Source organism: Phalacrocorax aristotelis, chromosome 2 (assembly GCF_949628215.1).
Source record: "Phalacrocorax aristotelis chromosome 2, bGulAri2.1, whole genome shotgun sequence".
In the NCBI taxonomy this organism is placed as follows: domain Eukaryota; kingdom Metazoa; phylum Chordata; class Aves; order Suliformes; family Phalacrocoracidae; genus Phalacrocorax; species Phalacrocorax aristotelis.
This window is the reverse complement of record NC_134277.1, coordinates 121,814,685-121,831,437: the sequence shown is the minus strand read 5'-3', so window position 1 is coordinate 121,831,437 and position 16,753 is coordinate 121,814,685. Positions and strand designations below refer to the sequence as shown.

The window sequence follows — 16,753 nt, the reverse complement described above, 5'->3', positions numbered from 1 at the left end:
ACTTCAGGTCTACCTGAAGTATTATGTACCTAACCTGATTTCTTTTTCTTGAAGTAGTCACACTGAAAATACTTCCTAACAAGTTCTAATGCAAATTAAACATTTTCCTAATTAATGCTTATGTAATGGAGCACACAAGTAAAGATTTTTCTGTCTTCAGCCACACTTTTTAATTAGTTTCTCTTACTTCTGTCATCCCCTGCTCCATGAACTAGAACGCCAGCCCTAAGAACAAAACTCGTGGTTGCTCGCACAATACAGCTAACAGGGGAAGCAAGGAATACCGTGTACCAAAATGAAAACTTGCACCCCAGAACGTGATGCTATCTACAGCTGCACAGCCTGCCCCATCTAGTCGGTAGATGCAGGCAGCAAGATCACCAGTAGAACAGGGCAGGCAGAGAAGGCTGTTCACAACCCCAGAATCTGTACCACAGCACAGAGAAGGAAATGGTACAAATAAACTGTAGTATACTGAAATGAATTGACATGCTTTACTAGATGTAATCTGCCCAACTATGCTCCTTTACTCCAAGGTTTAAAATTTTTGTACATAATTTATACTAAAAGCTTATTCCATACTCGGATGAAATTGATGAAGAAAACACCGATTTAACTGAAATAGGATCAGATCATGTCATTTTGTCAGAATGACCTCAAAGAATTTTCTTTACAGCACTTGAAGTTGACAGAAGGTTTCCTGACGAATCTTAATGTGCTTAAACTTACCTTCACTACTACTGTCATCTAACAAGAAATCAGGTCTGCTAGGCGATTCCTCTGTTTTAGAAGCGTGACTCTTTTTGCTGTGCAACCTTGTAATCAATGTTTTCCTTTCATCACCTGAAAAATCACTGCCACTAGAGGTCCATATTATGTCCTCAGCCTCCTTAGAGCTTTCAGCAGCAGCAGACCCTATCAAAAAGAATTGTAAAGTGTCAGATTGCTACATAAACACGATATTGTTAAATTTAAAATTCTTAACAATTAAACTATATTATTTTTGAACAGGGAAGAAAATGATCAGTTTTGTCACCAGGCATCAGTCATTAATACTGGAGCATTAACTCACCCATATTTCTTATACATACACACATTATTTTCATTTTGGTTCTCCACAATAAATGCTAACACTTCATTTTATATGATGAGGCTATTAATTAGTCCTTCAGCAGAGTGAGGGCAAGTAACGACTGTCTGACATATAGTCCTCTACACACAGTCCTCATGCTCCGGCACATGCCCTTTCAAAATAGTAAGTGGCTTAAATAAAGACTCCTTAGAATTCTGGGTTTGGGATTTCTCTGACTTTATAAAATGAATAACAAATGAATAAAAGTATGTCATCAGCAGAGGTGACTTTCCAGTTTTGTCCTGAGAGCAAAAAATTTTAGGAATTTAGGAACTTTTCAGGAATAATGAAAAATAGCTGTGGTGTGTTTGAAGTGAGACATTTATATTCAAAGTACCTTTCTCTATCATTTTAATAACAAAAGCAAGGAGAAAAGAAATAATGCTTAGCAGTGGAGCACACAGAATTAGCAATCATATAAAGGCAGAATTTTCCACTTCCTACCAAAGTTTCTTAGGTAAATGGGAAGTTAGACTGTTACTGCGGATTTGGAATTTGGCAGGAGGGCCCAGAATAGAGAAACACAACTACACCTCCTCCTGCAACACACAGAGGTTCTTTTCAGAAATCTGATTTTGAACCCCAAAAAGGAAGGCAAAAGGTCACTCACTTAACTCCAACAGAGGCAGCACAGATGCTGGAGCAAGTAGAAATACAAAGACTGAAGAAGCCACTGCCCCCTCTTTCTTTCCTTTCCTCTGGGCTCAGAAGGGACAGAACTGAAGGGAGTCGGTAAGTCCTCCTCATCCTCTTTATTATGCCTAGAGTTCTTTTTTTTTCCACAACATTAAACAGACTTGGGTGCATACAGAAGACTGTGAAAGCAGAAGGTTGACAAAATTCTGTTTATCTGTTGCTCACACTTACGAAATGTATGTTTTCTCTCATGCTTGCCTGTCTGCCTCTAGCAGAACAATTATTTCAACGTCTATCTAGACAGCTAAGTGTTGTTTTTCATTCCCTCCTCTTAAAAATGTGAAGAATCTAAATACCCTGTCCCTGTTAGAACATGCACTATATACAGCATTAGTGATGCTTCTTTCAAGAGCAATAGCTGAAGTGCCTGCAGCTTTGCAGGATATACTTCTGGCACTCTAGGTGAATAGAGCAGTCCAGTCACAATAGCATCATGACTGTGTCTCTTATCAAAATTAGCTCCTGATTACAATAGCAGCAGAAGAAAGCAAGTAATATTTTGAGCCAACTTCTGCCTTGATAAAGGGCAAAACAACGTGACAATCTGCTGCCAAGGCTAACATGAAATAGTTACAACATACCTGCTGCACTTTCAGCAGATGTTAACAGTGGTCCAAAATGCTTCTTAATCCTGGATTTCTTATCAGTCGGTCTCAGAGACTACATTAAAAAGAGACAGAGAGAGATTTTATCACCAAGACATTAAAGACAATTTTAACATGTAGCAATATACTCAAAACTGTTGTTACCCACCCACCACAACTTAATAGCACAATTTCAGATTAGTTTTTCTATCTTCTACTACACTGCGATTTAATGAGTGAGGTAATAAAGCGTGTGAACAGTAATAAAAAAAGCTGATTTTTCATTTTTTTTGAAAATAGAAACTTACTGTGACTATGACAAGAATCACATCTGACCTTGAGAAGAAAAGCAGCCAGTATTTTCAGCATTAAAATGTCAAAACTGGGCAGGAAGAGAACGCTTGATAAAGCATGTGCCCTATTAAAAGGTTACAGAAAGAAGCACTCAGTGGCCCTGATTTTATTAAATCCCACATGCTGTGTGACACCGTGACTGCTCACTACCAGAAGAAGCAGCAGAAAAGCAACTTGGTTAAAGACTATTTTCAGCACAAAGCACTTCTCTCTCAGAGCTGACTGAACCTCTCTGTTCATGACCAATAAGACCAACGCACACACAAAAAATTAAGCATAATTTGATATATTGTCCAAAAGAACATCTGCACCAAGATCCACATCTGCAGGGTCATCAAAAAGCAGGATTTTCTACAGTGAATTCATTATTGCAAACACACTCTTTAGATCTATCAAAAAATCTTCAGATGCAAACAAGAGTCTTTTTGTTCCACATTTTTTAGGAAATACAGTACTCCATCCCAAATGATTGATTACTTTTGTATCCTTCAGTGTATTATTGAAATTTTCCAAATGATAAGTGCTATCTAGAACATGACATATTAACGTATGCTCAGAAAATTACACTTACAAGTTAAGACAATACCCTTACTTTTGCCTACTTTGACTGTTATAACAATATGCTGTTAACTGGGAAACAACACAAAAAAGTGCAACATCTTAAAATTCAGTCAAGCATGGAAATCGGTTTAACTGTCAGTCTGCATCTCTCTCTTACACCATTAATTAAGCCAGCATTTTACCTCCAGTGCTGAAGTGCTCTGAAAACCATCCCCACACCTAAGCCACGCACGGGAAATCGAAGTAGCAGCCACTGATGTCCTGACATTTGTTTTTTTCAGCTGTAGGGGTGCCTCATCTGGGAAGGGTGTGCATTCTGCATTCCAAAATCGCTTCCGCTATGAGGAAAAACAAACCCATTAAAACCACCATGTACACATAATTCTTCTCAAATGAGCTTTACTCAATCTAGACAGCCCCTTTTTCTGAATGCTTAGAAATACAAATTCGAGTTTTTAATGAGCTGGGGAAAAAAAGTCCTTAATACTTGAAACCATATTTTATGCAACACCATATAACAACAACCACCCCAATGTCATGGGTAAATTTAATTTTTCATAAGTACACTCTTTCTCTTGACCTAAGTTATAGTTGTAGTACCTGCTAGCTGCCCAGTGAAGCTGAAAATATTATCCTGAACAGGAACAGCTCAGTAAAATACATTTTAACTAAATAATTCCTTCAAACTCGCATTTAATCTGATTGAATTCTATATTACGAAAGCGGTCAAAACTAGATAATCACTATTCAGCTCTCCATTAAAAACCAACCAAACAAAAAAACCCAGACTCTTTCAACTTTCAAAATTACATTGGTTTTCACAACTATTTCCCAAAAAATGGCAGATGAAGTGTTGCATTCCCCTTACATAGGATGCTGGAAGTCATATGGACTATTAGATAAGTCACAAAACAGGATGCTGATTAGCATCCACTGCTCATTTCATGCAACAGATTTTAGCCTCTGAAAAAAGATGAAGCTGAGAGAATTGGTTGTTATCACATCCAAAGTTATCTTTAAGATTCTACATCAGTTTATACATATAAATTGATCTTGAGCACGACAAACAGCCCACTCTGCTACTAACACTTATCTTACAAAATGCTGACTATATTATCTGCCTGAATATGTCTTTCTTCTTTCGATATACTGTCTCTCAAGAAACTACAGTTTCTACCTATATTTAAGAATTACTCCAAAGTTATGTTGATCAGCACATACATTTTCAGCCAAACTGGTCAATCAGGACTGTAACATACATGTTGAACTAAGAAACATATGCCAAAAAAAAAAAAGCTTTGGCAATTTTTGTCTTTTTTGTAAATGATAAAGTGTATTTGCTTCCTCTAAATCTTTTGAGTGCTCACAAAAATAGTACTTTTATATTTTTAATATATCTATATATATTAAAATGTTATATATCTATATCTTATACACAAGTATAATTATTTATCATATATAAATTTAATAAAATATTTCAAACATAACTAGATTATTATAGTAAATATAATAAATATTTTCAATATTAAAATATTTTTATTATATATGGATACAAAAATATACTTTATTTCTTAAAAATATATATTTTTATATATATATATAAAACCAAGTACTTTCCAAAAGCATATAGCAAGCAGCATCTTCCTTCACCCCTCTGGTCAGCTATTGTCACATGGTGAGAAGACAGAGTAAAACAAATCGGCTTTGCATTTTCCCCTGATGGCAGCCAACCTTGCTAAGAGCCTCTCCTAAAATCGCTGCGGGTATTTATACCGCAAAGCGGCTACTACAAGAGGTCCAAAGTCAAACTGTCCCCATAACTGCTCCCACCAATATATAAATGAGAAGTGCACCCTTGAATCTGATGTGGTATTAAATAAGGAATGAAAGGCACTTTAACAAGGACACAATGTCATGTAGGGAGGCTATGACAGTTTAAACAAGAAGGGTTAACACAAAAAGAATTTAAATCCTGCTTTCCTCCCAGTGAGGACGCTGGCCCAAGCCTCCATTTCCAGAGGGCTTCAACATGGATCGCTACATTGTGCTATCCCCTCGGTAAGTCCTCTTGCCTCTGCACAGCGAAAAGCACGGACAGGGAAAATACTACTGACTGAAATGTGTCAAGACTCATTTTTTGGTTCTGTGTCAAAATGTCACAGCAAGACTTTACTCCAGTTGGAGATGTTTGCTTCACCTCTGTGTCCCCCCGAGTGAATGACTTCTGCCAGGCTCAGCGTTAACGGTACAGCCAGCAGTGCACCAAGGCTCAAAACCATGCCGTGGCTCTAGTTCACTTTTTTGATTTTGGGGTTTTTTTTGGGTTTGGTTGGTTTTGCTGGTGGGTTTTTTTTTTTGTTGTTTCTTTTTTTTTTTAAACCTTAGCTAGTGCTGGAAGTCTTGCTTATACAAATGTTTTCGTAGCTTCAAGATGATTTTGCAAGATACATTTTGGAGATAAAAATTTACAGTGTAAAATGCAGTTCATCTAAGCTTATTTCTTAAATGGGACACTCGGGTTCTGAAGGATGTGTATCTGTGCCAATAACAGCACTACAACTTGCGCATGGGTTTACAATACATTGCTTCTGATGGTCAATTAAAAGCAGAAACAGTTGCAAACAAGTGAAAAAGCCACACAAGTGCACACAAAGAGAGTTACATAAAACAAGGCTTCATAATATATTTCTATTGTTAGGAATCCCAATAAACATAGAACTAAAGAATCACTCTTAAGTTTCTCATCCATGCTATTCTTAAAATCATTAAATACCCTGACAGACAGAATCTCTCTATTTCTCTATGCTGTGCAATACCAACAGAGCAAAGAAAGAGCACGGCATAAGAGGCAGGGGACAAACAGCACAACGTGGCAGCTGAGGTACAGCCAGTGGTGCACAACTGTCAAGACTTGGGAAGGGAATGCTGAATAAAAACAGGCAGGAGAAAAGCTACACACTAATTCCCTCCCGCTAGGTAAGAAGGGTTAGAGTGCGTATAGAAAGGCTCTGCTTACAGTTTATAAGATTAAAAATATGCTAATATGAATACAACAAATAGATGTGCTTATGCTTAGACAATGTAGATGGTTATGCTCATATTCAGATTGTCAGAGTGCAATGTGAAGTGGCACTGGGAGTGACTTTTAAGCAGCTGGGAAAATTCCTTTGGAGGCATCAGACAGTCATGGCTGTGACAGGCAAAAAGAGAGTTTTAAGAGGTAATGTTGTTAATGATGAAGGGTGTTATTTAATCCTTCACTTCACTAGCCTGGATAAGGACAGGACCGCTCAGGTTTTCAGAGCAGCACTACAGGGACGTCTCAGTGCAGGTGATCTCACAACAAACCAGAAACAACTGAAGTCTCCTCTCCTCCTTCTCCTTCCCAAGCACTCTGCACTCACCAGACTCTGTGCAGACATAGTGACAAAGAACCAAACCAGCAGAAATAATCTTTGGGAAGAAGAACTAGTTATCTACAGCTGGCACAGTGGCAGAGGAAAGCATACGAGGACCAGTGGGACCACTCCAGCAGCTGCTTGACACCGTATCAGCTTAATTACAACCTGAAGAACCATCAGCACAGCTGAAAGCTCTGGTTAATTATCTCTTTGTCTCACCACACGTCCTGCTCCCGAGGTAGATGAAAATATGAGTTTCTGTTACCACCGCACAGAAATTTATAGCCACTATAGTCACTGAGAAAAAACAAAAATGGTTCCTCAAGTCCCAGAACAAGAAAGTAAAGAAATACACCCTCTACATAAGATGTTCTTCAGCTACCACAAATTTCTGGCAGACAGCATTTGGAGGGAAGGCAAAGAGGACTTGATTGTTGATACTGACAGCAGGGACTTACAGCTCTGTGTCTTTAATGCAGATACCTTCCACCATTTCCCACATCCTACACCACCTTAAAAAGAAATTGAAAAAACAAGCCCTAAAGTTAACTCCCCTCATCCGAAACTCCTTGACAGTTAAATTGCTCCATACAAATATCTGATGTGAACTCTGGAAATTGGACCTACAGCTTCAATCCACAGTTATTGAGGGGGGAGTTAGTCATAGTAGCACTGCATGCGTGCATATATACACATGGGTGCACGTATACATGTACATACACACCCCAAACATTTTCTTTAAAGAAAAAATATGCCATGTAAGAAGTATATGAAAATTCAATATGCCTAAAGTAATGTTTACGTGCAAGTATAAATGTAAAGCACACAGATCGCCGTCTACAGCTTTCTCACAAGGGCAGGAGGAGGAGCAGGGACAGGCGGTGATCTCCTCTCTCTGGTGACTGGACCCGAGGGAATGGCAGGAAGATGTGTCAGGGGACGTTTAGGCTGGATATTAGGAAAAGGTTCTTCACCCAGAGGGTGGTGGAGCACTGGCACAGGCTCCCCAGGGAGGCAGTCACGGCACGAAGCCTGACGCTGTTCAAGAGGCACTTGGACAACACCCTCAGAGATCTGGTGTGAATTTGGGGTTGTCTGTGCAGGGACAGGAGTTGGACTTGATGATCCTTGTGGGTCCCTTCTAACTCAGGACATTCTGATTCTGTGAAATCTATTTTTATCAAAAATCTGTAACATGAACATTGCGTGCAACCGAAAGAGTTACAGATATATAGATATGAAGTTACAAGACATGCAATTCAGAAGAAAAGTTTTCAAGGACAAGTGACACCAGAGGGTTCCCTCTGGACAAAGGCTACAACCCAAAGAATAGGAAGGAAACATAGTGACCACACTTTCCACATGCAGCTAGCGTTGCCACATTTCAAATGACAAATGCAGTCCAGTAGCCAGGAGGCCAGCTGCCAGGCGGCATGGCCACAGGCCAGGAGCAGGGGCGAGTGAGCTGGGAGCGGCCCTGCAGGGCCCCTGTTTGGGTCTCTGCCTTGGGCACAGTGGGACAGTGCCCCTGCTGGGGAGGGCACCATCTCCCTTCCCTGTGGGGCCACCGGGGCTGCTGCTCCCCAACACCCTGGCACACAGGGCTGGTGTCCGAGGACCTCTGCCACAGGCATATGCCGGCTGGCATGCAGAAATGGAAAGTTTTAAAGGCTCTTTGCTTCCGCACCAGCCTGCTTCAAGGCAACAGGGAAACTCAGATTTCAAGAAACTTGTTTCTATCAGGAATAAATATTTATAATAAAGCTAATCCGAAGGCCATGCTGTTCCCTAAGAAATGCAGTGACAACAGCAAATTCTCTTAATCTTGAGTCACAAGGTTAATCATCATCTTTTTCCTCTGGCATAAAAATGGGGCACACAAAAATATATCTCAAGTAATTTATTGTTATGCCTGAAGTGTCTAGAAACAAGATATTGGTATTAAAAAAAAAATAAATCACTGAATCAGCCTCAAAAGAGCTAGATCATGTAGACCTGATGTAACGCAAAAATCAAGACTTACTAGAAAACACAGAATCAGGCAAATAATCTTGTGGACTGCATAGAGTGTCTGTAGATAAAATACAACCCCTGGAATACTGAGTTAAAAAAGGGGAGGCTAGGATGGCTACCTCATGCAGAAATTGTCTGTTGACCTCTGATCATGAAAGCACTGCATTTTGTCTCTGGAGCATTTTCTTCTAAAGGAGTGAAAAAAATTAAATTGCTCTTGCTGGTGTCAGTGGAATTAGGATCAAGCCCTCCACATAAAAGGCGCAGCAGGCAATTCTTCCCTCATTACTCCTTCAGTTAAAGGGTAAGTCAGCCTATGTGGTGCGGGTGTGCAGTGAGGAAAAGGGAGACACACTCTGAAAATTCAATAAATATACATAACGATTATGCACCACATGACTAAAAGTAAGGAGGGCTGGTTTTGATTCTTGAACAGATGGTTCTATGTAGAACATTTCCACTCAACCAATCTATATTGCCAAATAAGTAACAACATTAGTTAACCAGAAGCACCCTGTATGGAGTCACTGGGACTGTGTGTTCAAAGACTACTCACTGCACGGCCCTTCACACTCCAGGCAATCACACTTTCTTGGGGCTGCTCCACAAACCGTTAAATGAATGGTTTGAAATGGAATGAAACCCCAGGAAAACATGACCCAATATATGATCGACCTCATACGCAAGTGGCATTTCTTTGATACTTCACCTTCTTTAACACAAAAGGGAACATAAGCTGATAAGCAAAAATAATAATAAAACATTTGTTTTACGTGAACTCCTGCTACTGACACGCAAATCCAGAAGTTAGTCATGTCACTTAAGCATCACTCAAAAGTGTTCAAATACAATTACTGCATTCTTCCCTAACACAGAGCAGAACATACAATAAAGAAATCACAGCTCTAGGTTCCAGAAACTTCTTGTGTTTTCTAAGAAAAAAAAACAACAAACCAAACTTTTGAAGGGAACAATTGCATAAAAGTACACAGAAATATCGAACACTGACCAGCTGCCATCCTCATCATTTGCCCTTGTCCTCGTAGACTTCACATAAAAGTACTCATAAACTAAAAGAAAGGAGTCTTGGGCTTTGAAAGCCCAATGTTAGGACAGCACAAAACTGAATTTGACAACAGGCATTTCATTTTCAGCAAAACTCAATATTCATGCTACTGAGCTTCTGAAAGCGTAGTTACTGGTTTTAGTGTCTGAATAGAAAGTGACATTTTAATTTAATATTAAAACTTCCTTGCATTTTACACTCTCAAGTAAGAATTTAAATATAAGTTGCAGAATTAAACCATAGTATTTTTTTTTCAAGCCAAGATTTTTCTTATATTCCTATGAAAACTGATATGCATATTTTCCAAAGATGATTTGCAAGAATACGTACAATCCTGAGAAAGGACCTTACCAAGTTGTAATCATCTGTGAAAAAGTCTAAACTGTACAACCACGGTCACAATGACCTGGCATACCTCCTTCCACCGCCAGCATGCACTTGAATAATTTAAAAACAAACAAAAAAAACCCAAACAAAAAACCCCACAGAGAAACCAAACCTCAAAATACTTTTCCTATTGATATTGATGTGAGACTGATATTTTTAAAACACTGTTTTAAAACCTTTGTGTTCATGATTTTTACTACTCTTAACGAAATGCTGTTCTCATTGACTGATGTATATACGTGTATATAATATTCCCATTTGAATATCAGGATTTTTTTTAACCTATACATGCTTTTTTAAGCAAGAGTATAAATTACTATATGTTTACACTGGAACAAAAAAAAACCAACCTCATGGAATAAGAATATTACTGAAATGTACTTTGCATTAATAACTGGTGCCAAGCAGTTAGTTAGAAATCTGCACTCTATCAAAATGATTAAAATATAAGTTTTTAGAAAAGCTTTCACAAGATTAAATTATCCAACATGTTTAGGATACAATAACAGTATCATACCTTTTTGTTATGTATCAGGTTGGTTTGTTATTCAAAATGGATTAATTGAGTCATCAGCAAGCGGAGAGGACTGCTGTCTTTTCGCTTGACAGTATAGTTTTCATTGATATAGTAATGTTGAACATTATCTTTGTCTGCAAAAGAAACTCCTATTATCAAAAGCTGCCATCCAATTGCAACACGAGCTGGTCAAATCTTGGCAGTTGAAGAGTGCAGTTTTTCACTAGTCCAGAACTTCAAAAATTTCAGAAGAAATATGTATAGTGTTACTATTGCAAGGTAATTTAAATGAAGTATAATTGGTTGTTTTAAGCTTGTTGTTGACATTTTCTTCCATAAAAAATGGTTTTAAATGTGGTTATATTAAAAATCAGTGTAGAATATTAACACTATTTTATAAATATGCTAAATGGAAAATGAAATGTGTTAGAATCAAGATTTGTCATGTGAACTCTGTGTGTTTAAAAGCAAACAACACTTGAGCCCATCTTTCAGCAGTGCCTCAACATAAGCATGAGCACCGGAAATCAGAGCCAGCATCCTAATTACTACCCTGCAAGTGTCATCAAATGCACCAGGCGAACTACCAGAGCAAGGAGTCCAAGACACGGCATGGGTGCCTCTGCACCCTCCACGCCTACTCATGACCAAAGCAGCTCAACTACTCGCAAGCATATTGAGGCTGGTGATTTTAAGTCACAGAATCCCAGGTTGGAAGGGACCTCAGGGATCATCTAGCCCAACCTTTCTAGGAAGAGCAGAGTCTAGACAAGATGGCCCAGCACCCTGTCCAGACAACTCCTGAAGGTGTCCAACGTGGCCAAGTCAACCACTTCCCTGGGGAGATCATTCCAATGGTTGACTGCTCTCGCTGTGAAAAATTTCCCTCTCGCGTCCAATTGAAATCTCTCCAAGAGCAACTTGTGTCCATTCCCCCTTGTCCTCTCCATGTGACTCCTTGTAAAAAGGGAGTCTCCATCTTCTTTGTAGCTGCCCCTTAAGTACTGGTACATGGTGATGAGATCCCCCCTGAGCCTCCTTTTCTCAAGGCTGAACAAACCCAGCTCTCCCAGCCTGTCCTCATATGGCAGGCTTCCCAGTCCTTGGATCATCTTGGTGGCCCTTCTCTGGACCCCTTCCAGCCTGTCCACATCCTTTTTGTAGAGCGGGGACCAGAACTGCACACAGTCCCTCCTCCTCTCCCCGTTGTACTTTCCCTGGCTGTCACCGGATGGCAAAGGCCGGACTACACCTTCCCCTCGGTGCAGCCGCGTACCGACGCGGATCGGCTCGGAAGGGCGGCGCGGGGCCCCCTCTCCCGCCCGGGCGGGGCGGGCTGCCCACGCACCGCTGCTGCCTCGGCAGGGGCCGGGGGCGCAGCCCAGGCGGACGACACAGCCCGGCCACGGGGCCGCTGCCCGGGTCCCCGCAGGGGCCGCTGGTGCCTGCCTTGCGCCGCCTCCCCGAGGCGAGCTGCACCGGGACAGCCGGCCGGGGACGGGGGCGCGCACGGCGAGGCCGCCGCGAAAGGCACAAGGCTTGCGGCCGGCGGGACCGCGGCTCGGCCCTGAGGAGAGGCTGGCGCGGCGGTTACCCAGCCCAGCCGCCCGCACCCGGCCCGCCGGAACCCCCTCCACCCCAGCGCGCGCGCACGCAGGTACCTTCCTACTGGGCATCGCCCCCTGACAAGGCGGCCACGTCTCGTGTCACGTGGCGGGGGAGCCCCTGGGGGAGGGGCAAATTGGGAAACCCCCCCCCCCCGGCCCACTCCTCCGTGCAGGAAGGAGGGACGCACGCGCCTCCCTCCCACGCGCCGGCGGCCACACCCCCCCGCCCTTTCCAGCTTTGGCGCCACGGGAACAGCGGCCCCTGATTGGGCAGGCTTAGCGGGGCGCTGGTGACGTCACGGGGAAGGCGGAGGTTCCCGAGGAGGCGGCTTGTGCAGTGCGCGCATGCGTTCTGCGTCGGGGGCGGGCGGGGCGAGGTCTCCCTCCGTCCTTCCCCTCCTCACGGTGAGAGGGCAGTCTGGGTTTCTGAGGGGTCGGAGTGGGCAGTTGTGTTTAAGCTCTGTTATAGAGGGAACAGCTCTCCGGCCTGTGCTTTGGCATCGCATCATTTGTGACGTCCGAGTTCGCTCAGAAGTTAATCTCAGGAGAATGACGTTGTTTAACATCACTAGGAAATAAACAAAGCCCTGGAATCTGAACTGTGGCGAGATACCTAAGCAAATAACGTCTAAACACAAGATGTGTTATGAAAAATATGTTTGCTGCTAAGTCATTAACTTAATATTTTGAACTCCCTATGCTAACAGCAAATAAGCAGATAAATTTACAGGCAATAAAGAGTAATGTGTAGGAACTTGGAATTGCAAATGGTTTGAACTGGTGTTCCCTTCCAGAAAATTATAACTGACTGAAGGGAAAAAAAGATAGATGACCTTTGAAAAATGTTGTTCTGATACAAGCGGAAACACTGATGGAAAAGGCACAGTCAGGTTATTTTTTTATTGCTTTTTGTGTATTCTTGAGAAGGTCACTTAGGCTGTCAGTGCTGCTAAGAGCAAGAATAATAAACAATCTTTGTAAAACCAGGTAATTGTACTATATATCTCAGAGCTTAATTAGAATTTGTAAAGCACTTATGTTTTGATAGAAGGTACTGTATGACTGAATTTTTTATTATTAAACCCTAGTTACATACATCTATAGTTTACAGTTTGTATTTTTTTGAAGGCACCCTGTGGCCAATACCCGTCTCCCATTCCCTTTATAGAACTGCCTCTAATTAAAAGTGGATTTTGCAAAGAGAGGAGAGCCAGAAACATCATCATCCAAACCGCATACTGGCTTTGATTCTTATGTTCAAAACAGAGTTAAAAGCACTGTATTCTCATCCTTCCAAAAATTTGCAGTATTTCTTCTGAAATTACCAGACTGACAAATGAATTCTATTATATACCATCAGAGTGGGTCTCTTTGATATTTGAAGAAGTATGTTATTGCACTATTCAGTGAAATAGTCTATGTTAGAGCTAAATCACAGAGAAATATGTAGACCACAGAAGTCAGGTCTGCTTAGTGAGCATCATTGTTTTTCTATACATAAACTACTTCTGCCGATTCCAAGATGGTCATTCCTGGGAGGAGCTTATTCTGCAGAATCCCAAGGTGAACCCAATCAATAGGTTCCTCTATTTGTTTCCATGTTCTTCACAGAAAATTACTGAAATGAGGTGGATATAGAGGAAATGGGTCAGAAAACAACCCTGTATATTAGGAATTAAAATACAGCTGTGGTTGGTTTTTAAAATAATGTCTCTGTGGAGAAAGAATAATAGATGCTGAGGTTCTTCTCAAAAGCTTAAGCTTCATAATATCAGAACGTTATTCTTCAAGTCTGTTAAAAATTTCAGTGCATTATCCTTTTGGAAGTAATGTTTTAACGCAATTTGCAATATAATTTTTGGAAAACTTTTTTTTCATGTATATATGCAAGCATATCTGTGTCCTTGCAGGCCTAAATAATAGTTTGAGGCTGCTGTTTTATCTGATTGTGTTCGTGCTCAAGATCAAAGTTGGTGCTGCTCAGGGAACAGTCAGAAATTGTATACTTTTTGTATTTTTATTGCACAAAAATTCTATGAAAAATGTAAAAAATTTAAAACTTCTGTTAACAATAAAACTGAATTTCCTTAGTGAAGGACAGGAAAAAAGAGCGTTTATTTGTTGGTGGTGCTGTTGATTGCATCGATGTCTCTCAATTAACGTGAAGAAAGAACTTATCTCTCAAAGAAACAAAATATATTTTCTACAAATGAATCAAAAGATAAGGAGGCTTAAATTACTGAAGTTTGGAGAACTTGTTTATATTGATTGAATGTGCCTGTCCTTCATTCTAACATGGATTTATGGATTCATTTCCTCCCACAGAGCATTAAGTTACAGCTCTAAAAGCTTTCCAGTATATAAAGCCTGGTATGGACAATGTCAAATTCAAACGTAGAGAAAGGATTTTGGTTTGAGTCATTTCCTTAGTAAAGTTTTAAAAGTCACAAATATCCCAGCCACTTAACTGGGGTGAGATAGATGAGGAAAAACTCATTAAGTACTTTAGAGTCTGTCTTTCAGGGTCAGCTGGATTTTTATGAATCTGTCAGGCAAGAGGTGACCCCAAAGCCTAGGCTAGATCCCGGGCAGATTCCCAGTCTAGATCCAAAGTAACATTTTCTTCAGCAGACTGTGTTACAATTTGATGATTCCCGGCTTTCTAAGGTTTCCTAGGAAACAACATGAAACACTTCAGTCTTTTTAATCCCAAAGCTGCAGTGTCAGTTCCACTATAAATTAAATTGTAGTACGATGCATGGCTATGGAGGCAAGCTGTAGACTTGTGGAGGAAAAGGAAAAGAAAACCCTCAGGGGATGCCAGAATTTAGTGAAGCAAATGGAGACAAGTTCTTATATTCATGAAAATTAAAAATTAATAGCCGATCATTCAAGAATCAAAAGCAAAAATGAGTTTTAAATGAATCAACATACCCAGGAAGCATCTTTTTACCAGCTTTTGCCCCTGGCTGTAAAGCCACGAGGGGCTCCAGCCTTGTGGGCTTCCCGACCAGCACAGGGTGGCTGTGCACTGGGCCCAAGCCCAGTCACCTCAGCGTCCCACCACCAAGCACTGCCTATGGCGTCACACAATGGCTGACGTTTTTATGTCTTCTCCTGCTATTTCTTTGTGTTCAGTGCTATAAAAGAAATATGAGTACATAACTTTCTGACAGATGGTAACATTTGGGAAGCATATTTGCCTGCGTTTTATAAGAAGTCTCTGTAGTTCAATGAGATAAACACAAATAAAATAAGATTTTCCAAGCTGAAACTGAACATCTATCATCAAAGTACTCTGTTTTGTCTCTAACTGATGAAAAAAAAAATTGCAGGCACATATTGAGTGCTGGAAAAAAAGTGGCACTTTGAAAAGTTCAATCATTAGACCAGTTTACTCCCACCGAAGTTCTTCCTGTTAGCTCAATCCAAACAGATTTAAAAATTACTGAGGTACTGATAACACTCCACTTCATGTATTTTAGTAATTTCAGGAACTGAATTTCCTTTTTTAGGTCCAGTGTTAATACTACCATAGCATAATTGGTTTTATCGTGACTGTGCTGTACCCTTGTACCGAAGACTTTACAAAGATTGTTCTTGAAAAACCTTAAGTAATGCCATACCCACAGAAGGAGGATATATCGAAAAGGGGATGGGGTCTGCTGACTATCTACAGTCAAGATCATCTTTTCAGTTTGAAAAGTTCATATTAAGCATCACTTAAGCCCAGCGTATCTATACTGCTGAGGGAAGGCAGGCTGATTGGCATGGATTCGCATACATCCATAATGTTTGAGGCTAGTGGCTCCACAGCAGCCCCAAGGGAGCTGGAGTTATCCACAGCAGAGCTGGGACCAAGGTAAGCATGCAAGCGGCGTGGACAGCTGGGGCCAGTGCTGAGCAGACTTTCCCACTGGCAAACTGAAGGGAGCTGGAGCACAAGCTTGAGTGCTGCCCTGTGATTGTCCTTGCCACTGAGCTGTCAGCAGGCTTCCAGGCCTGGATCAGGCCCTGCCAGCTGGCGTGTCCCCAAGCAGTGCCCCTGGCACTGGTTAGGAGAGCACAAGCCAGGACTTGTTTTCAGTAGGCAGCATGGACGAGGCTGCCCTGACTTGGAAGACGAGAGTTTAATTATACGGTCACAAGACGTACTATGCTGCATGCTCTCAGAGCCTGAGAATGGATTTGAGCCTGTTTTATTTATTGATATAGTATATTGACTAGTGACACTTACATGATATTTTGTTTAAGGCTTTTTCTTTCATCACCATGATGTGACACCACACCTCTAAGAAGCTGTGATCTGCAACAGAGGAAATAAGGATTAAGCTGTCTGTTTAAAGGTTGCTCTGTGATGATGAGTCCCACAGGCTCATCTCAGGAGTGGCTACCTTCAAATTCCAAAATTCGCCATAGAGCAGCCAAGAACCAA

General features: G+C 41.0%; 1 protein-coding gene across 2 annotated transcripts in view; it reads right to left on the bottom strand.

Moving 5' to 3' along the window:
• The window catches only part of SPIDR (scaffold protein involved in DNA repair), a 210,248-nt gene extending 197,713 nt beyond the window's left edge, over positions 1 to 12,535 (bottom strand). For both annotated transcript variants that reach the window (XM_075084980.1, XM_075084981.1), the window contains exons 1-4: positions 12,373 to 12,535; positions 3,510 to 3,665; positions 2,410 to 2,488; positions 730 to 915 (exon numbers count right to left, since the gene is read on the bottom strand). In XM_075084980.1, coding sequence (XP_074941081.1) covers positions 730 to 915; positions 2,410 to 2,488; positions 3,510 to 3,665; positions 12,373 to 12,387 — 436 coding nt within the window. In that variant the 5' untranslated portion in view covers positions 12,388 to 12,535. The remainder of the gene's footprint in view (positions 1 to 729; positions 916 to 2,409; positions 2,489 to 3,509; positions 3,666 to 12,372) is intronic.
• Positions 12,536 to 16,753: the final 4,218 nt, after the last annotated feature.